Raw genomic sequence first — 23,902 nt, forward strand, 5'->3', positions numbered from 1 at the left:
ATTTTTTTTATTGAATAAAAGTTTGACGTTAACATTTTATTCAAAAAAATTATGAAACCATTATAGAAGTCTCAAAATACGTACAAATAGTGAATATAAACAACCTCCTCGAACGGGCGAAGAGACTATATACCAGGAATATTGATGAGGATTAAACCGGTGTTTGCGAATTCACTTGCAGAGGTGTGAAAAACAGTACACCTTGCTAACACCAAGTCATCACTGAAAAGTATCAAGGCAACTAAAGACTACTCTGGATCATATATTTATCAGCTGTAATTTGTATGAGTTATATACCAAGAGTTTGATTAAACCGGCGTTTTATGGAGTCAGTTACACAATTGAGAATCTCTGAGCTTAATCTGTATATTTATTAATAACATAATTTTTAAAATCCACGTAATAGATATATCGTTTAGAAACAGAATAAATAAAGAAAAATGAATGGATGGTGACGTTGAGAAAAGAGCAAGTTGCATGATAGCAAACCCAGCGTCCCGGCCATCAGTGACACAGAAGGCCAACTAAAACAGTGTTGTAAAAACGAGAATCATATTTCATCGGTCATAACAAGAGTTAACTAGAGATTAATTAGATAATTTAATATTAATCGAATGACCAAATAATTAGAGATCTTGACGAGTTATATCGTAGAAATTAATCATGATTAATTACCGAACAAAGAAAAAGAGCGATGGATGGAGATATAAAAGATGATGCAAGTGGGTTAATCCAGAACATAAAAAAGGATGCAAGTGGCACAAATTGTTGAATGTGTATTAGGCAAGGGGAGATGTATTTATTAAAAAATTCTGACACCACCAATAGGAATATAAGTAAACAAAAATGCACTAGACAATTACTACAAGAGAAAGTCACGTGGCTTGCTTGAGATGTGCCCCTGCTTTCCTATAGCAAGCAAAACCAGCAACTCGCATTCGTAGCAAAACTACTTATAAGTTATAATTACTATTGCAGCATGTATCCACCACCGTCTTCCTCAACATCATCATCATCTTCTCAGCAGAGCTTGGGTGAATCCAACCGCCTCAACAAGGGACTCGGTCTCAACCGCTACGACTCGGCTCCGGGATCGTTCTTAGCCGCGGTTGATTCTGTCATCGGACAAGCACGAAGCAAACAAGTCTCGCCGCAGCCTTACTTTTCTGCTGGTTCGAATGGGAGCAACGCGCCTGATCATAATCTGTCGATCAATGGATTGCAGAGATCGTATGGATCCTCGCCGTCTTCGTCGAACGGAGGAATTCCGTTGATTCGTCATAGTAGCTTGCCTGCTGCCTTTTTGAACCGCGTGCCTTCGGCGGCTGCTGACAACGGTACCTCCTCTCTCGAAATTTCATTTTTTCGACATTAGTCGCTACGATAATATCTGTTCTGATATTTCTCGGGATGAATCCTGCAATGGCCTTTCATTTTCATTCTACATTTTTTTCACCTAAAATATATTTTTTACATATTTTGCTGGGATTGTTGATTTCATTATTACAGAGATTTTAGTTGCGAGAAAAGTCTTCTCACCTAAAATATACTTTTTTCACGTCCTTATCTACATATAGTAATATAAATCCTTGTCTACAAATAGGAAAAAAATATAATGAGTTAGTGAAAGGGATATTTTCCATATATACTTAAAGGTAATTGTTAAGTAGACCTAAATTTATTAAAGTTTAAAAGCAAACACCTAATGATAATTAGTCTTCATTAAAATAACAAGTGTGCAATAGACAATATAATGAGATTAAGAAATGATGCAAATAGTTAATCCTAAATATATAGATATGTATATTTAAATAACACAAGTGGCCCGAAGACTTTGTATTAGGCAAGTGGGAGGTATATTAATCTGACAACCCCACCAGTCCACCATCACAAGGTCACGTGCGTTACTGGAGATGCCCAGCTTTTCATTAGCTTGTTTTGAGAAAAAATTCAGCAACTTTTATATTTTTTAAAAATAATTATTTATTTTTTGAAATAAGAAATATCGGATACACTCTAAAAACTTGTATGTAAAAAAGTACCTAACTATACAATTTTTTTTAACTAGGTACCATTTCTTAACAAAAAGAATGTCCCGCCCCCGTCTCCTTTTACATGTCTATTTGACTTTTGATCAGTGAAATTGACTATATTTTGGCTGAAATTTATATAAATTATATAATTGTAAAAATAATAAAAATTATATCATTAGAAAATAAATCTAGTCTATTTTAATATGCAACTTTAAGATTTTAAAAATAACGATAGATAATTTGTAATGTTTAGTCAAAAATTGATCAATTTGACTCTTTGAAAACTAAAATGGACATGTAAAAGGGATAGAGGGTTACTTAATTATATGATTAAGTGCGGCAAACACCTTTCTCACCACTCCCTCTATGTCTTTCCTAATTCATTGAAAAACTAGCCCAAATACGAAGATTTTACATTATTCCATAATAGTAACAGTAATAATAATAATTGAAAATCAAATAATAAATAATAACATATTGTAAATTATTTTAAGAACGTGTTTGAAACTGTCTAATTTTTTTCAGTTTTATTATAACTTCTTTTTAAATTAAAACTCAAAAGTTCGTAGAATCTAAATATATTATCATAAATACTAGAAATCATAACTTTGTACTTAATTGTGATAACATTCAAGAATAATGTGCAAACCTTTATAAATAATATTTTCACTCTTTTGAACTCATATTTAGAAATATCTGCAGCTGATTTAAGTGACAGATTTGAGACTGTTTTGAGTTCGGTGACCAACTGGATATATCGAGCCTACTTTGATGACTCACGTGATTATTAACCCAATAAGTTTATTGATGCTTTTAAAAAAAGGTTTGTAGAAGTGTTTGAAGTTAATTTGTTTTTAATACATTCTTTAAATAATATTTTAATAATTAGTCTTGCTAAACAGATTTAAATGTAAAGGTACAAGTGACATTTAATTAATTTGTTTTTCAAACATAACACCGTTGTGGGATGCCAAAATGAATTTAAAAAAGTCTTATCTTTGTTGGATTATGTCATTATGTTCTTTCTTGTATGTGTGAAGCTTTGGGGCGGTTTGGCGAAGCTTAAAAAAAGTGATTTTGTGCTTAAAGTAATGAAGTGGATTAGAAGTGAGAAGTAATAAGTTAATAAAGAGTTTGGGAAATAAGCAGAAGCTCCGAGAGAGAACTAACATTCTCAGCTTCTTAAAAGTGCTTCTATTTATTTACACAAACGGGTCAAGAAAAGTAGAAGCGAGCTTCTTCAATACAAACAGGCCCTTTGTTTATTTATGTCCAAATATTATTATTAATGAAAATATTTTTCTCAGTTTTCAGCATGTGCATGAAAGTACAATATTTTTCATGAAAGGAAACCTGCTTTGAAAATTGACATGATTTTCTAGAAAATGGCTTCTCTCGTTCAAAGATGAAATCGGTGTTTTCATTCATCATTTTCACCAATTTTTATAAATTTTTTCGGCATAGTTTTTCGTCATTTCAATTTAAGCAATGAAAAAAAAATGATTCAAGTAATTTATTTCTTGAGAACCTCTTTTCTAAATATATTGTAAAAATACTTTCAATAACATTCCATATTTAATAACATTATTTGAAACACATTCAATTTTAACCCAACATCTTAATACTCCCTTTGTCCCCTTTTTCTCTAACATGTCAAAATCTGAATTTTATTCAATAATAATAAATAAGCTATATGTTACTTAAAATTTGTATTGATTTTCAAGTAAAATTAATAGATTTCATATAATTTGCCATATGGACTTTAATATGGATAACCTTTTCGGACAAATGAAAAAAAGTAAATGAGTACTTAAAATTCTTCATATATTAATCTATTTACTAATGTCATCTTTTTAACTAATAAAAATAAAAACTAAATTTTATTGTATGAGCTCACATGTGTATGATTATCCACCCCTTTTGCTCCAAAGAACTCCAAAGTGTTATCTTAAGTGCTGCAACAGACAACTTCGTATTCACCTCTTAACACCCAGGCTTGCATAGTATTTGATCAGCTAATGTTAAGGATCTTTCACCAGTTTTAAACTTTTGTTTGTAGCATGTTTGTTAAGAAATTCTGAAAGTTAATTGGGCTTTGTTAACATATGTATAAGATACTGTGTTAATAAGTACACACAAAATTGTTTACATAAAATTTGTACATAATGACATGACAATTGATGTGGTCGGTTTTAATTGGGATTTTTAATGTAAATACAGGGGCATTTTGATTAAAACCCACCACATGTCATTATGTACAAAATTTTGTACACAATTATGTGCACCAAGCATTTTTCCTTTTGCATATGAAAATGATACACCAGGACATCTAAAAGTAATAGAGGTCAAGTATGTGGCAGCCACGGGTGCATTGCCATTAATCCTTGTTTCTATATAAGGTGTGGACTAAGACTTACATAAGCAGAAAATAATTTCAGGTTTTTCAGTAACCAGGGGAATGGGAAGCTATAATCCTCATGGGGGCACAGATAATGCAAGTGGGATACAAAGGCTAAACTCTCAATTGAGCTTCACTAGACCAGATTCTCTTTCTCAGATAACTGAAGAAAGTGAGGATGTTGACGATGACATCCACGGAGAAGGGCATAGGAAAGCTACTCATTCTTTCGCCACGGCCAGTTTTGGGATGGGAACATGGGACAATTCAAGCAATATAACATTTTCAGGAGGACGAGGAAAACGAGCTAAAAATGATAATGGTGGTGGTCTAAACATCACGGAATCACAGGTACTTAAATATAGTTCAGCAACATTCAAGGCCACTTATGTTGTTATTTGCATTTGAAGTATGGAGAGATCTTAATCTCCATCTCTTTGGGCTGGAAAACGTTCCCTACCTTCCTGCAATCTGAGGGGATGATGTATATGCAATTTGTGTTATTACTCTGTAGTATTTTTTTTGAATTTCAGTTCTCCATTTACTAAATCTTGTTTTGTTTCAGTTCCAGTTTGGCTTGTCAGAGATGGCTTTAGATATGGCTTCAATGGAACATATGATGGATATTCCTCAGGACTCTGTACCTTGCAAAGCTCGAGCAAAGCGTGGTTGTGCTACACACCCTAGGAGCATTGCTGAAAGGGTGTGTTCAAAATGTTAAAATAAATTCATTCTCTTTACAATCTTACCGGTTTCAATCATTATTGATAACAATTTTATCAACTGTACGACAATAACCATTAATCCGTATTGACCAGTAATAAAGTTTATGAAAAGGAAGTTTTTTATAATACTGTCTACATGTCATGACTTCTATGGTATCTTGGTACTCAAGTGCAGAAAACAGTTTTTGATTAGTACTTTATATCAAATTCAATCTACACTACATCTATTTTTGTCTTCCCGAAAGTGTTTGGTCAGCCCATCTCAAAGTCCTTGTATTCATTTAGTAGCTAACAACACAAAAACCTCACCTTCAATGTCCAAACTTCTTATAGCTATGGTTTTATTATTTGAATTCACATCTCTTTAACATTGGTGTCTTCTTTTCTGGCCGTCTTTCTTATCTGTTCTTCCTACGTATTAAAATACACAAGTTACTTCTTGGTGTCCTGTATCTCACAGAAAGAGCAAAACGCTATGTAATTCCCCAGTATACTTCTAAATAGAAATTTAAAAAGAATTCAGCTTCTGGGATCCTGTAAAATAAGTAAAGTAGTATCAAACATATGTGCACTGTAAATTATATTTTAGTTTACTCTATTTTGAAATCTGTTTTCCTGTAGCTACTCTTTCTATTGTTGTCAACTAGGAATGAGGCATTTCATTAAAAGTTTTTTATGGTGGGAGTGGTGTTATCTTCTTATCTCTTTAGTATATATTATCATGTCATGGAGTATTAGTGTTTTACAACGTTCTTTAGGTTGAGATATCTTTAATTTTGTACCTATAAATATCAATGCTCTAGCAAGGATATTGATATGCTCTAATTAGCTCCAATTGTATGAAATTGTTAAAAGCTCAGAAATTGAGCACATTTAACATTTTTTATGAACTTCCATTATATATTCATCTGAATATTTGGGTTATTTTGGAAAGAAGGATGCGAATAAATTCTATTTTTATATGTATTTGAATGTTTGGGGTTATTCTAGGAAAGAAGAACGCGAATAAGTGGGAAATTGAAGAAGCTGCAAGATCTTGTTCCTAACATGGACAAGGTAATGTCTTTACTCCCGCTGTTGACATAAGGGTGTGATTTCATACTTCCATTCGTGGGATGATTTTAGGCTTTATGTACAAAGTTAAGCTCATTCAATTGCAACCCTGGAAACTGATCAAATAAATATGAGTCTACTCCCGACCTATATGCCATATTTGCCATATTCAGAAAGTATTAGTAAAAGAGTGTTCAGCATTGTGATTATTGTCTGCTGCAGCAAACTAGCTATGCCGACATGCTAGATTTAGCTGTTCAACATATTAAAGGTCTTCAGACACAAGTTCAGGTCAGTTTATGCTCTACATCCACTTTTTTATGCATTATAACTTCCTGTTCTCCAGTTGGTTATGATATTTAGAGTCAGGTTTACATCCAAATATTGTCAGCTATGTGTGCGCTATAGTAAAGTACTCACCTTGTGTCCTCTATTTGAAGTCCTTAATCATATTTGTGTCTTAGATAGAACTCATCGGTACACTCATCGTTTAGCACCTATTATAATATTGAGCAGTCTTTGTCATAACGAGGTACTGGACAGCAGTATAATTCTAGCTGGTATAAGTTAAATAGTGACAGGCTTATCATATGACTTACAATTTACACTGATAAATGGTTTGATGTCTGAACATTATGTTAAAAGATTTTAAGTCTCAGAATAAAAATTGAAAAAGTTTCAACTAAAATACTGATGTAATCCAGAGAAGAGAACTCTAAAATTTACCAATGCTGGCCTTCAAACTCTTCTAAGAGTTGTTCGTTATAATTGTGTATTTCCAGGATTAAGGCAGTGTCCTAGTTGATGTCCCCAGAGTTCCGTGACCATTAGGCTTTTAGAGTCGTATTTGCAGGATAAGGCAGAGTTGTAGATTGTAAATCCAGAGTTTCGTGACCAAAAGGCTTTAGATGCTTTTATTTTTTTCAAGTAGTGGTCAGTTACAGAAATGTATGCAGTCACTCACCCCAACTCCACTGAGGTTCAAACTCTGGATAGCTTGTTACCAAAGAGTAGACAGCTATCCACAAGGAAACCTATCTTACTAATAACATAGAAAGGGGCAAGCCAAAACCTACTCCTAACAAGCAGCCGGCTTTTCATCAGCCGTTGCGCGCTTCTGTTTTTCAGCAGGCTTCTTCAAATATCCCATAAATGAAGTAGGGGCTATAACTTATAAGTGTAAGTAGCTAGCAATACCCGAGATACAGCTTGTTTTTATACCTTGTCATACAATATACTAATCCCTCTACCATTACCTTTCCAATTCGGTAAATATGCAAATGATATTTCCCTAACTTTGGTTTCAGGAGAAAGGTACGCATTAGTGTTATTACTTTTTCATGAGCCATCAACTGGGTGATCTTTTTAATCAATATATGATATGCTTCTTTGCACGATTTTCTTTTTAACCAGTTACCATTTTTGTTCTCATGTTCTCCAGAAGCTTAACACAGACCTTGAACACTGCACTTGCGGATGCAAGCAAAATGCACCATGCAACCAATAATGAAAACTGAAGCCAGAGAAATTTTGTGTTAACTGTCTGCATTCATTGACATGCAAATCATTCAAGGAAGGAAGAAAAGTTGGAACATCTGAATTTGTACATTGATTAAGAAGCAAAGTATTCTTAGACTTCTTCTGCTTCTTGTTTTGTCCTAATAAATTTTGTTATGTACATCATTGCTACAGTTTATTTTATAGTTTGGACTTCCAGTCCTGTTAAAATGCATGTTTGTTGGTTTGAGTTACTAATAGATTGTGAAGTTGATGGTTGTGACTATGGGTGTATCATGTATTCATGTATGTGACAGGCTCAGAGACGGTGCATAAGAATTTAGATCTGTAGTATGGTTTGTTCAAAGTAAGAAAGTTTAGCCATTTGTTTATATTCAGTGTAATTTGTATTCGCAGTATATCGTTAGTTACTTAAACTAAAAGGATTTGATTGGTCTTCGAAACATGCCTCTAAAAATAAAAAATAAAAAGGCATTGAAAGGTGTTTTGTTCATTCTAACTGACCGGAAACTTGTGGTTGTGTCATTCAACTCAAAAGAAATTCAGCCACATAATTATATTTTTAAAAAATTTCATTCGAATCATTGGCACTTACACTCCATTAAAGATTTGACGGAAAGCACTAATCTTGGTGACTTGGTTTGAATAAATCCATCGTAGCATAGCGCTTTGATCACTTACTTGAAATAGCGCTTTGATCACTCAACTGACTCGGAACTTGCAATTTGATCAGTTTGATCACTCAACTGACTCGAAACTTGTAATTTGATCATCAAACTAATGAAACTTTCATCCAGTAACTGGTCATTACATCTGATAAAAATTGAAAAGAGCTCTCCTACAACGGCAAGTACTCTCCTATAACACCTCTTTACATCAAAATACACAATATCGTCAATGATTTCACTCACAAAAACATCATCCTATTAATCTATTGTCATTTTATATATCTTTTTATTATTGTGAAAAAGTCCATCAAAAATTTAGTGAGTTTTTCAATAATGGGCTTAGGATATATGAAACAACATGAGATAAAACAAAGGTTAAGTTTTGGTTGGTGAAACCAATGATTTTGATTTTATGTATGTGTACATTCCTATTCCTAATGTTAAAATTTTGTGCAAACTTGATGAAGGTTTTAGAACAATTGAGAAGTCAGTTATGAATTCATAGGTTCATGCACTAGAGCAAGTCCAACAATGTCCTAACTAGTGCCCTATATATATAATAAAAAATTATGTCCTAGTGATTTAGGACATCATTTTAATATAACAACTCCAACAATATGTCTTATTATTGTGCCTTATTATTTAAATAATAGAATATTTGAATTATTGTTGAAGGGAAGTGAAAAAGAAAGAAAAGAGAGGTGTGTTGGAATGGGAGTAAACTAATATTTTATTGATAGAAATGGTTTAGGGCATTGCATGATTGTGCCTCAAAAATAAGGCATTTATTAAATGTCCTAGTGTTTTGAGGCACCACTAGAACATTGTTGGAGCACCATTTTACTTCAAATGCCTTAAATTTTGATTTAGGACATGATTTTAGGGCACTCTTGGACTTGCTCTTAGAAAGTCATTGTAGTTTCTACATTTAATATTGGTACATGGAACCTGAGTAGGCTCATGCATCTAATAATTATCTAGAATAATCTATTATTACTATAAAATGTACTCTGCATATTTGCAGAATATCACAACTAAGAAATCAGAATTTATTCACAAATAAATTCCTTGTTCTCTCAGTAGTAAATCAGCAGTGTAATCAGCAGTGTATGTGTTTTTCTGTGAGTTTCTGCCTAAATTGTTTAGTCTGATCTTGGCCTGTAGTTAACAGTTTTAGCTACAGTTTAGAGAGTGGGCACAAAGAAATCGCCTGACCATTAACCTCGTAAATATAGTTTTATATGGCACTAAATTTGTTCAGGGCAGCATACAATACGATCAAGTGCATAAACGTAAGGTAATATTCTCTCTTGCAAAGAAAAATTGAGTGCAGTAAACCATTCAAAAATATAGTAGCTTGAGTAAGCGGTGGATGGTTAGCCGACTATATTTCTTCAGTACGACAGTAAGAATCCTAAATTAACCAAATATCAACCAGGCCTCCTCAAACGATCAAGTACCTGCAAGAGAAACGAACTAGATATTAAGAAAATTTCTTCATGTGACTTTTACTAGACTATATTCTCATATGATTTTCCCCAGATCCTACCTCACCCAACTACCAAGCCTCAAACAAAAACTTTAAACCAAGGGCATGAATTTAACAGTGAAAACCTTTCTATCTTCACATTATATGAAAATAATAGTACTAGGACTATAACTTTCTTCACATCTCCCTCGACTGCTACAAGAAAATATCTCACTTTGCTAGTTAAATAAATGGCTTTCTTCCAACAAGAGAACACTGGCAAAAAATGTTCTCACAAATACCGGTAAATCGTCCGCTGGTAGATAAATTCATAGCAATTTTCAACCTTTTTCTACTCACTGACCATTGCTGCCCTATAGCGTATTAACTATTAGGTTACAGACAAAAACAGAAACCTCAAGGCAAAGGAAAACTGGCAAACATCTAGCACAGAGTTTTTTAAGGTTTTTTTTTAAAAAGATCAAACTTAATGCTTGCATGTCTTCCACCTACCAAATATATAGCTGATGCAGTTTTATTAGGTAACTAGCACTGTAGCCCGTGCAAGGCACGGGCATGTTCTCACGCGTGTGTATGAATATTGATAGTTTTTTCGGTGTCCGACAATACAAATAATAGATGATTTATTGTTGTGTTAAATTTGGGTTCTTGTTGTTACAGTATGGTACAAACATTTTTCAATCGTTTAAGTGTTGCACTAATTGTTAATGTGAGTTAGAAATAGATGTCCTTAAAACACTGTAAACAAAAGTGTCATGTTTGTCTAACTCAAAGCATCAATCTTAGGTTTGCCTGTTTGAGAAGGTTATTCTCGAGGGAAATAATGGGGCCGTTTGGGTGAGCTTAAAATAAGTGCTTCTTGCTTAAATTAAAAAAGTGGTGTAGAAGTTAGAAGCAAGTTAAGACTTATAAGTGATTAAAGTGTTTGGGAAATAAGCAGAAGCCCTGAAACAAAAGCTAGCATTAGCTTTTTATAAGTGCTTCTTGACTTTTTACACAAATGGTACAAATAAGTGCTTCTAACTTATAAACCAGAAGCCCGGCTTTTAAGCCGGAAACAAACACCACCAATGTAAGAAAATTCAATACTAATTTCTTCATATCCTCTAGCCTCCAAGAATTCTTATGTATAAAAGATATGAGTGATTGGATGAATAAAAACACCTAATTTGATAACTTCATTCACCTAATCGATAACTTCAAACACCCAAGTTTGAACAACTAATAATATCTTAAGCATCTTGTACTTATCATTGTCAACAAACTATTTTAGCCAATAATTGTAATCCCACTTCAGACATACTCCCTGCATCTTAATTGATGGTCTGACCTTGCGCTTGGGACGTTGGTCTCCTGCTGAAAGGCGCAACACAAGTATCACATCGATATTCCTCTATTAATGGAGTATCACCTTGATATTAAACTGGTTCTGACGTATCATCCTGATACTCCTCGGACGGTTAATATCTAGCGGGTATTTATGGCCTCTTCTTAATAAATATTAATATCTTGATAAAATATTGATGAAAATTGCTCTTTTGATGGATATTTATTAAATAATTTATATAAACTTACAAATATATATTTGCTCCATTCCTAGTGGAGTATCACACTGATAGTACTCCTCTACTCATGAAGTATCACCCACATATTCAAGAATTTAACTAAACTTATAAATACACACACACACACACACAACACACACACATATATGTTGTTCCACTCCCATTAGAATATCACACTGATACTCTCCTACGTACTCGTGGAGTATCACTCTGATACTCAACTGGTTGTGATGTATCACCATGAAAATCCTCTAAATAGTAAATTATGTTATGAATATTTGGGAACCTTTATACAGAATATTCGTATTTTGAATTTTTGATCAAATGTAGTTGAGACACGAGCATGCAGGGTATTCAGGGTCGATTCTTACTGAATATTCATATTTTGGTTAAAACGTTGCTGAGAATGGATTATTTTGGTCGGGCATTCACCCACGAATTTAATTAAGCTTTTATAAATATATGTTGCTCCACTCCTAATGAAATATCACATGATACTCAATTGATTGTGACGTATCCTCATAATAGTCATTTTACAGTAAAATATATTAAGGGTGTTTAGAGTCCACTTCACTGAATATTCGTATTTTGGTTAAATATTGTTGAGACACGTGCATGTTCTCATACGCATGAATGGATATTATTATTCTTCCCACCGTCCAACAATGCAGATGGTAAAAAGTTTGTCTGTTCAATGCAAACATGTATTTTATTACCTGAGCGCTAAATTAATCGTTAATGTGAATTAGAAATAACTCACATGCGAGCAAAATATTACAATGATATACATCTACCAGTGAGGTTCCAACTTGACATTCAACTGGTTGTGACGCACCATCTTAATAGTCCTCCGACCGTGAAGTATATTGTTGGTATTTAGGACCCTTTTATACTGAATATTCATATTTTTGTCAGATATTGTTGAAAATTGAATAATTTAAATAGGCATTCATCCAAGAACTTAATTGACGTATTTTTGTTAAAAATTATGCAAAATTAGATTTTTTAACTATAAATTAGTAAGTGTTATACATGCTTTGACGATGTAATTAATTGCCTACCCATTAATAATTAACATATTATTTATAAATTTAATTATAAATAAATTAATATGTTAGATATAATCACACATATTAATTACATGTATTAAAAAAGCATGTAAATATATTAATTACATGTCTAATTATGAACTCATTAAAGTTTTAGATATAATTATGCGTATTAGTTGTAAGTTATTAACTATATATATTAATGGAAGACATATTAATTACAAGTTATCAATTATGTGTATTAATGAAAGAGAGGGTTAAAAGAGTAATTTATGTTGTGAATAAAATGTGGCACGTTGGTCTATTATATAGATAATAGATAGATGAGCTTTATCTGTTACTCACAAATTGTTAGCCTACTACTGTACTGAACTTGTTGCAACTGAGGATGTCGCAACATAGTGTTATGTTGGGCATATCTGGAAACTAATTTGTTAATCTACTACAGAATTTGTTGCAAATGAGGATGTCTCTACATAGTTCTAATTACTGGGCTCATATCTGGAACTTAAAATGATATTAAATGTCACCTCCTTGGAACTGGAAGTGAAAGAGAGAAGTCAAGAAGGTTAAGAAAGGTGAGCTATCATCACCATCACATATTTTTATTTTCTCTCTACTAAACTGAAAGCTAGATGGAGCATTCTGTGTATTTTAAGAGTCAAGAAAACAGTCCAACTACTGTGAGACTTTCAAAAATAGTTAACATTAAAATGCAATCTGGAAATCAAAGAAAAGGAAAACAACTTACCATAACAGGAAACTGAAGTATCAGTCCCAAAACTGGAATCTGATATAAAAACACTTTGACAGAAGACCAAAAACCACTACAAAAAAAAAAACAGAGAACTTCAGTCATTAATACAATAAATTAATGATCAAATTAAAAAGGGTCAAGTAGATACCAACCCGAATAACACAACACAGGCATAAATCTCAAAGATTATACCAACTATTGGCCACCGAACAAATATGAAGAAGAGACCAAGAAGGAAGCAAACAGAACCCTGCATTGTGCGGGGATGGCGAATATCAGTTCACATCTGGAATCTAAATGCAATTACAGTTTTTCTTAAAAACATAATGAATAAGCAGGTAATCACTGGCCGAGACTGGAGTAGCAAAAAAGTAGTAAACACATGTACAAGCAGAAAAGTTCTAGGGTTCATAGTTCTAGACAGGTTTTACTTTGTTAATAAGTTTGAACGCCCCCAAGTGAGAAAAGGCCAAACAAAAAATTTACACAAACTAAATTGAAATATTATGTTTTATTGCAATGAGAACAGAAGGGCTGATGGTAGTCTTTCCTTACGAACTCAGGATTCTTATGTATTACATAGCACACTTAAACTACGATAAATTGATAGCCAATGGACCAATAAAATTTATCAAGATTAAATATACACTATCTCTATTATATTGGGACAAAAAATTATATTAATTTATCGAGGTTTCTCCGTATTCTCCCATTCCCCGGTTGCGTTTACAACCAGAAGTGTTATACCCAAAAAGTAGGATAATTAATTTGTGCTTTAACCAGATGACCTTTGCGGTTATGTACCATACACGGTAGGGGTGGCTATCACAGCTCGGCCTGGTCTTGCTGTTTGGGATCAACCATCCTTGCATAAGTATCTCAAGCATTAGTTGAGAAAGAAGCCTGAAAGAGGTAATTCTGAGTGAGAGGGCTAGCGTGTTTATATAGGCTTAAAGAGTCTCAGACTTTAAATAGTTTTAGGAACCTTAGGGAGAATTTTAGGTCCTTGTGGAAAACCTTTTCCTTATAGGTTTCCATGTCTTGGCTTATAGGTTTCCATATCTTGGAGGCTACTCTTGATAGCAGTTTCCTTCCACTAGGATACAATTATTCGGCTTTTAATTAGCCAATTAATTAGTGACAAATTTAATAAATAATTGGGGTTTAGACATTAAATTACAGCCAACCTTTTGAACCAATCTAGTAATTAATCGAACAATACGAGTCTCTAGAATTAAATGTTGCTTATATCATTTCCTCCCCAAGTTCAAGGAAACATATTCACGTTTCAAAGAAGTTACAATTCATTTAAAGACCCAGGTTTGATGGTGTTCAGCACTTGCAACCCTAATGGAGGCTTTAACTTTAGGCACTCGGTCCTTTGGTCCTAATCAGGGCTTATCTTCGTGCGTATCACGTGCGTCGATAAATATTAGAAGCATCCATACCCTAATCAAGGTCAATTAAGGGTCAGTTGACATTCAATTGAGCAACTGAACTTTTGGAAGCACTAATCATGCCTTAACTGAGGCTAATTAAGGGTTGGTTGAAGTCCAATTATATGAATCAAACGCTTGTCGGCTACAACTGAAGCCACTTGGACTTCAATTAAATAAATTGAAATTTAGACTCATGTGTGACACTTCAATTGAGTTGAATCAAAGTCCAATGAGTCCCTGTAGGGTCCTGGTCAACTGGTCCCTACAACCAAGCCAGTTGGACTTCAATTAAATGAATTGACGTTGTAGACTCATGTGTGACACTTGAATTCATTGGAGTTTAATTTTCGTAGAACTGAACTGAACATATGGGATCACCCATGGCCATGATTTAATTTGGCCATTCTAGGCTTCTAGTTGACTCGCACCTAGAATCAATAGGTGGGATCGTCACTGGAATCTATTGAGTTCAATTGGAGTTCAATTGCCATGATTTAATAGATGTAGAATTATACTAATCGAGAAAATGTGAGCGTTTAGCTCTTTGTTCTTTCTGGGTCAAGTGATTTCGATCTTTCATGGGCTTCAAGCCTTTATTTATGGGCTTTCCTAGCCTTCTAGGTCTAATGACTTGCAAGCCCGCTTGTTTCTGTAGCTTTTATAGGTTTTTACCTAAAAAATCAATGCAATTCAATTTTTACTTGCTAAATGACTTTTCGACCCTATGATTCATGTAAATCTTCACTTTATATTTATTATATCACATGTTCTCTCATTTATAAAAGAGTGGGAGTTCATGCAAAAGAGTGGGAAATCACAGACGCGCGAGATGAGCAAAGAGAGGGAGAAAATGGAGAATCCGGTTCGACCGAAAATTCTTGAGTTCATGCAACAAAACCTTAATGCCGGGAAAAGAGATGTCACTAGGACACTTTCTGTTGTCCTATAAACAAATATATTAATACATAACAATAAATCAACAATAAGTCTTACTCAGCACCTTGTAGTTCGCTTTTGTTGTAAAGAGTTGCAAAGTTGAACGCCAACTCAGTAATAGCACTACACCAGCTAAGAAAAATATCTGATGGAAAAGAAAGGTAACTTAACACAAGTTTAGACAGCCACAAACTACAGTAAGAGTCACAAGCATAACTCACATATGAATTACTTACATTTGCTAATGCTAACAACCCTCTATCAAAGAAGAGGACCACAGCCAGAAATGAGAAGAAGAATCCAAAGCCAATTAACCCCAATCCAATTTCTGAAGAATTGAGACAAATTGTCATTTTATGAAATCAAAAAAGCCTTCAGTATAAGAATGACAATAAACATAATTGATAACAACATTTGGTATTGATAAATATAGGAAAAGAGAGTTACACGCAAAGGGAGTTAAATTATCCTTCAAGAAAAAGAATCACTTGTGACTAAATTGTTAAAGCTTTTAACATTAATTTATCTAATATATTTAGCTATCATGTCATTTTCAAATAAATTAATATTCCGCCAACCAATTTGGGTATTACTGCAGACTACGTAGCTGCTACTTTTTTTCGTCATCTTCCTCATAGTCAAATTTTAACTCCATCATCCTTTTATAGGGTTTATATATTTATGACCAGATTACATAAATCTTGTGCAGTGAATAACAACCCAACTTCCATGTACTAACTGAAAGACAAGACACCGTCAAGGTCGATGTGCATTTGATGATGATATACTTTAAATTAAAAACAATGAATTTTCCAGATGGCATTACGTAAATCAGAATAAGATCATGTAACTAGTCTCTATTAGACTAACAAAACAGTTTTACTTCTGTTCAAGTCACCAATTTTATGTGAAAACTGAAAAGAACAGACTGATAATGAGCAACCTCATTCCAACTTTCAAACTAAGAGGACTTGGAATAAGCAGAGTGGGCATGATGATTGATAAACAGACTTTAAATAAGCAAACATTCAGCTTGAGTAGACTTCAAAAAAGATGAGTTGAACAAGCAGACATCAATCAGCAAACATCTAGATCCTTAGAATCATCTCTGAATCTGATTGTCCAAAAACTCTGTTAATATTTAAAATATACTGCTGTTAATATTTAAAATATACTGCTGATATTTCAAAAACACAGAAGATAAAGGAAAGTCTTTCAGAGACAAAAGGCAAGGTTACAGGCAGCTCAGAAGGAACCCAGAGCCAACTTCATGTAGTTACTCTGTATATAGAAAAATTTGCAGCAGCTTGTTCTGAAAAGTTCAAAACACAAAGATGTTTTTGAAAGAAAAACTATATTGACTTGTCAAACTGCAGAAAATGTATAGACAGTTCACAATTTAACTTGCCTATTTAGATTAGGTAACACTTGGTCTCGAAGCCGGATTCGGCTACATGGGTTCAAGGATTAGCATACTACATTGTAACTGGTAAATATAAGATATCATACTTGTTTATCTGTTCTTAAGAGAATATAGACAAAACTTAGCAGTGTTTTACAACCAGTTGTAGTCTTAAGCTCCACAGTTTTTAACCACAATCCCTTCATCAATAAAATTAATTTACTGTGAGAATATTGTTTTTGTTCTAATTTTTTAAGATTTACCAGAACATAAACTGTTCTAAGTACTTTATTTATTAATATTCAGGGGTCGTTTGGTTTGCCTTGGGGAAGTGGAATGAAATCCAGAAAGGGAAATGTGAAGAAAGGATAGGAATGATCCTAAATTGTTTTACCTGTTTGGTTTTGATTCGGAAACGGCATGAAAAATTATATGATTAGCTTTACATCTGACTTTTAAAAGTTCATATAATTTGTTATTTATAAATGTCATTAGTTTTTATAATAAATTAATATATAAAGTCTATCATTTTATAATTTACAAAAACTAAATTAACTTTAAAAAATAGTTTACATATTATTTTCATTTTTTTGATGATTTCATAAATAAATAATAGATGAAAAGAAAAAAAAATTAGGAAATGGAAAGCAAATACCTAGTGGGGGGTGGGGAATGTATAAGGAGGGATATTGGGTAAATCTAAAACTAAAAAAGGTTAAAGTGAATGACAATTTTAGTGAAACAAACGCCAACAAAGGGAAAGTTTTATAGAATTGGATACTTTCAGTCTTGTCCCCGTCCCTTCGCCCCCCCCCCTGGCCCTGCCTTTTTGTGCAGACGGGTCAAAGACATGAATTATTTTCAGATTTCCTATAGAAGATACATGATAGGCCTTAAACTGGCATATGAATAGACTTTAAGACGATTTCGAGATAGAAGGCAGGTGATCAGGTGTTAATTCAAAAACATTCTTAAAAGGAGTTAAAACACAAAAATAAAATAAAAAATGAAGGTTGCCAATAAAAAAATTTCCCGAAAAGATAATTATATAATAATGGTAAGCCAGATGAAGTCAAACTAGATGCATGCTTAAACAACTCCATTCATCATCTTTCCTAGTTCTAGTTATTCAAACTAGATGTATCTTTATGCTTCTAGATAGAACTAACAACACTCACCCGTAAGATTCTTAGAGAAACATGAAAAAAGAAGATGCAGCAGCACAATGGTAACACAAGGCAACCTAATATTTAAATGGCATCGAAAGCAAATGATGCTGTTAATCGCCTCCTTAAATACACCTATATTTACAATCTGTCAGTTTCATATGCTTTTGCATAAGTAAGATACCAAAGTCTTAATTCAGTTAAAAAGATTGCATGAATTATGTTTTACAACAGATTGATTCAATAATGAAAAAGTAGTCAAGGTGTGAGGAAAATAATTATTGTCACAAGAACCTCACTCTGACAAGGCCACTGGTTGAGAGACTAAAAAATCGACTTCCTCAACAAACTAATGCAAATGTATACGTAACAGAGATTCATATTTCATCTTACTTTTCTGCTCAGTTAGTTCATATGCCATTTTTATGATACCCAAGATTCCTTCTCATCACCAACGTAGGTCTTACAAAAAACTGCAAAATAGATAACCGTCAGGGAATTTCAAGAGAGATTTAGTGCCACATACCCACATAGATGTTCTATATTGTTATATATGTATTAGTTAAAATTGTATATACAGTGAGAGATAGAATATTAAAAATGATTGGATGTATATTATTCTTTCATGAAAAAATATACAGATGAAGCATAACATCATATTCCAGAAGAAATATCTCAGGTTATTCATGGTAAAATTTTAGCATAATACTATTCTTAGTCATATAGACTAGTGTACTTTAAGATCTTTCTATTTCATGATGGTTAAAGGGAGGCAAAGACAACAGCAAGTTACTCCAGTAAAGTTGTGAAATAGAGTGAGAAAAAAACTTGCTTCTCCATTTAATGATCAAAATGAGAAGTACAGAGTATGATACAAGTCTAACAAACCAACATGTATTTATTCTATATCTACACATCTAACAGATATGCAAGGTGAAATGACAGAAATAACCCTACACCTAACTAACTTTTGTTCACTCTCTTCACTATGCTCAGTAGGGATTCTGCACTCCCAGTTTGCCAAGTAAAAACTGTAGCCTAGATTCCTGGATGCAGTGAGAGGTTTAGCAAGTAAATCTGCAGGTTGCTGAACAGTAGACAGATACAGAAGTTGCATAAGCCTTGCTTAACTTTATCACAAATAAAATGACAATCTAGTTCGATTTGCTTGGTATGCTCATGTAGAACTGGATTCTCAGCTGTCAAGCTACAATGGAATGTAGGAATTTTGAACTTGAGTTCAGCTAAGAGATTGAAGAGCCAAGAAACTTCACAAGTGGTAGTCAATGATTTATCATAGCCTAAAAAAAATCTTGCTACTGTAGATTGCTTTTTACATTTCCATTTAGTTTAAGAACAGCCTAGCATAACACAAACCTGATAATAAGGTAGCCCAACCACAAAAGGCTTAAATACAGATAAGTAAAGCACTTTTTATGTCTATTTGATTGATGTGTCAGTGCTGAATAGCAACAATGGATAGAAGAAGTCGCATATTTTCAGTTTTGGCAACTAGTGCAAATGTTTGAAAATAATCCAACCATGTCGTCAGAGTAAAGCCTTAAACTACTAATCTAGCTTTTTACCTATCTAAAGAACAATATGATTAGTACTTTCTTTACAAATCCACTTGCCATCTTTATTATCTTCTTTTAAAGGGTGACAAGAAGGTCAGTGTTATCAGAGAACTTAGCTGGTATTATTTTGTTTCTGTTTTGTTTATGACAGGTTTGGAAACAATAGGAAGTTGGATCCTGAGTATCTTGGCTAGGTACAGATGGAGACAGAATAGAGTAATTATGTGTATGGAGAAATTGTGTTGACAATGATGTAAAGGTCAACGAAGGTGAATGAACTGTTTCAGAGATGTAGATTTATCACATGATCTAAAGCAGATGAATAGGAAGAATGTGCAAATGAAAATAATGAACTGTCACATTCTAGATCAACTAAAAAGTTTGATTGGGAAAAACACTTTCATAGAAACATACATCTCGTGCGGAGTCTAAGTTCATGCATGGGTTTATAGCCTCTTTTATTCCGAGGATAACCCAAGAACAAACATTTTACAGTTCTAGGAGCAAATTTGTCTTGTCTTTGGAACAGAGTGGAAGCATATGCAAGACTTCATATGACTATAATGGAGGTCTGTGAAATAAAGCGTCATACGGTGACTTATTCAGAAGAAAGAGATGAAGGTGAAGGTGTTCTATTCATTAAGTTGCAGTGAGGAGAGAATCCCCGACATATGAATCAGTAGGCACAATTGACAGGAATCTGAGTGCTCTTGCAACAGAAAGAAGGTGTCTGTGCTTTCTTTCCGCCCTCCTATTTTGTTCAGTAGTTTCAGAACAGGAACTTTAATGGATAATACCTTTATTTTGAAAGAAAGATGTAAGTTATTTATTGAAGAACTCTGTACCAGACCTGCTTGAACTGTAGCCTTAAAATGATTGCTCACAGAAGTCAATAAATGTTGTGATAAAGAGCACATTTGAGTTCTACTAGATGAAGTAAAGTTCAAATATCCAGTACAATCATCAACAATAAGAGAAGTACACGTAGAGAAAAACTTTGTGCCTTTACGGCCCCCTTAAATCACAATGTAACAATTGAAAAGTAAAGCAGCATGACTAGCACTGTGGAAAACTGGAAATGAAGTTCTACTTTGCTTTCTTAAGCGACATACATCACAAGGTTGAAAAGAAAATGATTTAACATGAGAAGAGACACAGCTATTACTTAGGAACATAAGAACAGAAAATGGCACATGACCTAACGTAGAATGCCAAATTAATGATACAGCTTGATGAATAGTACTGTAGATCGCGGAGAAAATGAGTCTGTGACAGCATAAACATTTGCAGGAAGGAAGTTCATAAGCTGGTGTTGAAGTCTACCAATCCCCTGTATACAGTCATGGATGACACAATTATTTGACAAAAACTGAACACCAGATTTCAAGGTAGAAGTCAGTTTAGTGACAGAAATAAGATTGAGCTAAAAGCTTGAGACAAGTAAACCAGCATAAAGAACAATAGCTTGAAAAGTAGAGCATCATAAAGAACAATTTCTGCTTTGAACTGTAAATGGCCTTTAAGTTGAACTTGTGTATGTTCTCCATTAGGTAATCAGATATCAACTTGACAAGAACTGATATTAGTAAGCAAATGATGTGAACAAGTGATATGTTCTGACACCAGAATCAAGAATCAGTTGAGTTTGATTCAACGTAGAGAGTGTATTGAGGAATTAACAAGCAATTGTTTAAGTTCATATCAGCATTCTAAGTCCCATTCTCCAGGGAATCTGAGGATTGACAGAAGTAGATGGTTGAGAAACAATGCTAACCAGAGCAACCATCTTATTTTCATTCTTTGAAGGCTTGTTAAAAATGTTTGGAAACTTGGAGTTTGGTGGGAAACAAATGAGATGATAACAAGGATATGTTGTGATTTTGTCATGACAAGCATGCACTTATATATGCACAGAATATTCGTAAGAAAAACATTTTATTGATTTGTGTCTTTTATTATGTGTTCTTTATGATTCACATCTATATCTATATAAATCCGCTGTTGTACTATAGAACTTTGAAGAAATTTGTATTGGTGAGACAGAATTAAAAAAGATCTTCCTTTATGAGCTCTGTCAAAACATATCACCTATCCATTCAATGAATAAAATAATACAACTCCACACTAGCATGTACACTATCTAATGATTAGAGAAATATCCATTCCTCACAGATGATGGAAATTAGAGGCGAAATGATGCAATTGGATGCAAAAAGGAAGCACGATGTTGGTTCCTACAGTGACAATAAGTGGCCATCGACAACTAAGACCGATACAGATGTGGTAGATCGTAGAGCAGTGAAAGGGAGCAAATATAGTAATACATACTAGCCTGATTTCCCTGTATGCTTGCAATAACAGCACGAATTGCGGTGAATAACAGCACGAATTGCGGTGAATTACAAAGAGTTCCACACATATCAAATTACTCTTGCTGTGGAGTAGCTACTTACTTTGATCTTTGATCTCTGTTTCTGTACCATCAATTTGGAGAAGCCAGTCCACAATTAAGAAATCGAGTGGTAAGTTTCAGAAGCAGATGAATTGCGCAATGCTATCTTTCATTTAAGTTAGTTTAAAGCGGGAGTAACTTGTACAGCGAATTTAAACCTAACTACAAGGCGAAAACACAATAATAATCAACTAAATTCAGAGATTCATATCAACCGCAGCATATAGATTGTGTGTGTCATGGTGGCGGATTTAACACAGAACGTACCTGTAACGACTCAACACAGCAGTAGAGACTCTCTTCGAGTATCACGTATCTCCGGGCAATTGTTTTTGGGGTCCTGTTCCCTGACATGTGGTTGTCAGGGAACGTTTATTTGACAACCTACTCCCCAGCCGTTGGATCGACGATCCAACGGCTGGGACAAAAGATTCAGTTTTTAAGTGTCCGCGCTTAAAAACCGCGGACACTAGGTCTTCCCGCGGACACACATGCCTATCCGCGGTTAATAACAGCGGACAACAGTGAAAACCCTAAGTGTCTACTTCTAAAAAAATATGAAATTATACTCTCTTTTTTTTTAATTTATGGATTTAGATGATTATTATGATTAAACTAATTTTGTTTTGAATAAATAACAATTAACTTTATTTTATATTATATGTTTAGAATTCTTTGTTTATATATTTTTAATAGTTAGTAGATTATTATTAAAATTATCATTATTACCTATACATTCTAATCTTGGTATTTTATGATAAATTTAATTGTTATTTTTTTAAATTTTTTTTATTGATTGACTAATTTTTTTGTGAATAGTTAATATATAATTTTTATTCTTGTCACATATTATATGTTATAAGTATTATTTATTTTTTGTGTTATATAAAATATATTTAAATTCAATTTATTTAACAAAAATATAAAATGCTACTTAGACAATGTATGTTTTTAGACGTTTATGCTAAATATTTTTGTATTTTCTCGATCCTTCTTGCTTTCTAGCTGCATGGTTTGCTGTTTATATTGTTTTTTTCTTTTACTTTAACAAGCTTGTGTAATGTTGTAAAAGACTTTGTGGTTAGGGTGATATTTATGTACTTAAAGAGAATATATAATAAATATTATTCTCTTTTATGTGGTATATATAACACATAAATATTATTCTCTCTAAAATATATAAATATTATTCTTTTTATTGGATATATATACCACATAAATATTATTCTCTTTTAAATTAATTTAAAACTTAAAACAAGAAAAACGTCTAAAAAATATACATTGTCTAAGTAGCATTTTATATTTTTGTTAAATAAATTAAATTTAGATATATTTTATATAACACAAAAAATAAATAATACTTATAATATATAATATGTGACAAGAATAAAAATTATATATTAACTATTCACAAAAAAATTAGTCAATCAATAAAAAAATTTAAAAAAATAACAATTAAATTTATGATAAAATACTAAGATTAGAATGTATAGGTAATAATGATAATTTTAATAATAATCTACTAACTATTAAAAATATATAAACAAAGAATTCTAAACATATAATATAAAATAAATTTAATTGTTATTTATTCAAAACAAAATTAGTTTAATCATAATAATCATCTAAATCCATAAATTAAAAAAAAAGAGTATAATTTCATATTTTTTTAGAA

At 33.0% G+C, this 23,902-nt stretch overlaps 2 protein-coding genes across 10 annotated transcripts; one reads left to right on the forward strand and one right to left on the reverse strand.

The window, feature by feature from the left end:
- The first annotated feature begins 829 nt into the window (after window positions 1–829).
- On the forward strand, window positions 830–8,098 carry LOC108209444 (transcription factor bHLH128). Its single transcript, XM_017380350.2, has 6 exons — window positions 830–1,337; window positions 4,472–4,782; window positions 4,997–5,134; window positions 6,147–6,212; window positions 6,432–6,500; window positions 7,651–8,098. Exons 1-6 carry the CDS (start codon window positions 980–982, stop codon window positions 7,714–7,716), a joined length of 1,008 nt encoding a protein of 335 aa, XP_017235839.1. The 5' UTR covers window positions 830–979; the 3' UTR covers window positions 7,717–8,098.
- A 1,492-nt stretch (window positions 8,099–9,590) lies between these two features.
- LOC108209873 (vesicle transport protein GOT1) lies at window positions 9,591–22,633 on the reverse strand. Of its 9 annotated transcripts, none has more exons than XM_064087118.1 (9): window positions 22,495–22,577; window positions 22,229–22,389; window positions 21,019–21,105; window positions 18,592–18,671; window positions 15,867–15,958; window positions 15,695–15,775; window positions 13,408–13,505; window positions 13,250–13,325; window positions 9,591–9,855 (listed from the first exon to the last, which is right to left on the reverse strand). In XM_064087118.1, exons 4-9 carry the CDS (start codon window positions 18,617–18,619, stop codon window positions 9,826–9,828), a joined length of 405 nt encoding a protein of 134 aa, XP_063943188.1. In that variant the 5' UTR covers window positions 18,620–18,671; window positions 21,019–21,105; window positions 22,229–22,389; window positions 22,495–22,577; the 3' UTR covers window positions 9,591–9,825. The 9 variants fall into 9 exon arrangements, with proteins under 9 accessions (XP_063943188.1, XP_017236547.1, XP_063943187.1 ...); XM_017381058.2 differs by having other exon boundaries at window positions 20,974–21,105; window positions 22,495–22,576; XM_064087117.1 differs by having other exon boundaries at window positions 20,974–21,105; window positions 22,108–22,249; window positions 22,495–22,564.
- Between the last annotated feature and the right edge of the window lie 1,269 nt (window positions 22,634–23,902).

The sequence above is a fragment of the Daucus carota genome, chromosome 2 (genome assembly GCF_001625215.2).
Source record: "Daucus carota subsp. sativus chromosome 2, DH1 v3.0, whole genome shotgun sequence".
Lineage (NCBI taxonomy): Eukaryota > Viridiplantae > Streptophyta > Magnoliopsida > Apiales > Apiaceae > Daucus > Daucus carota.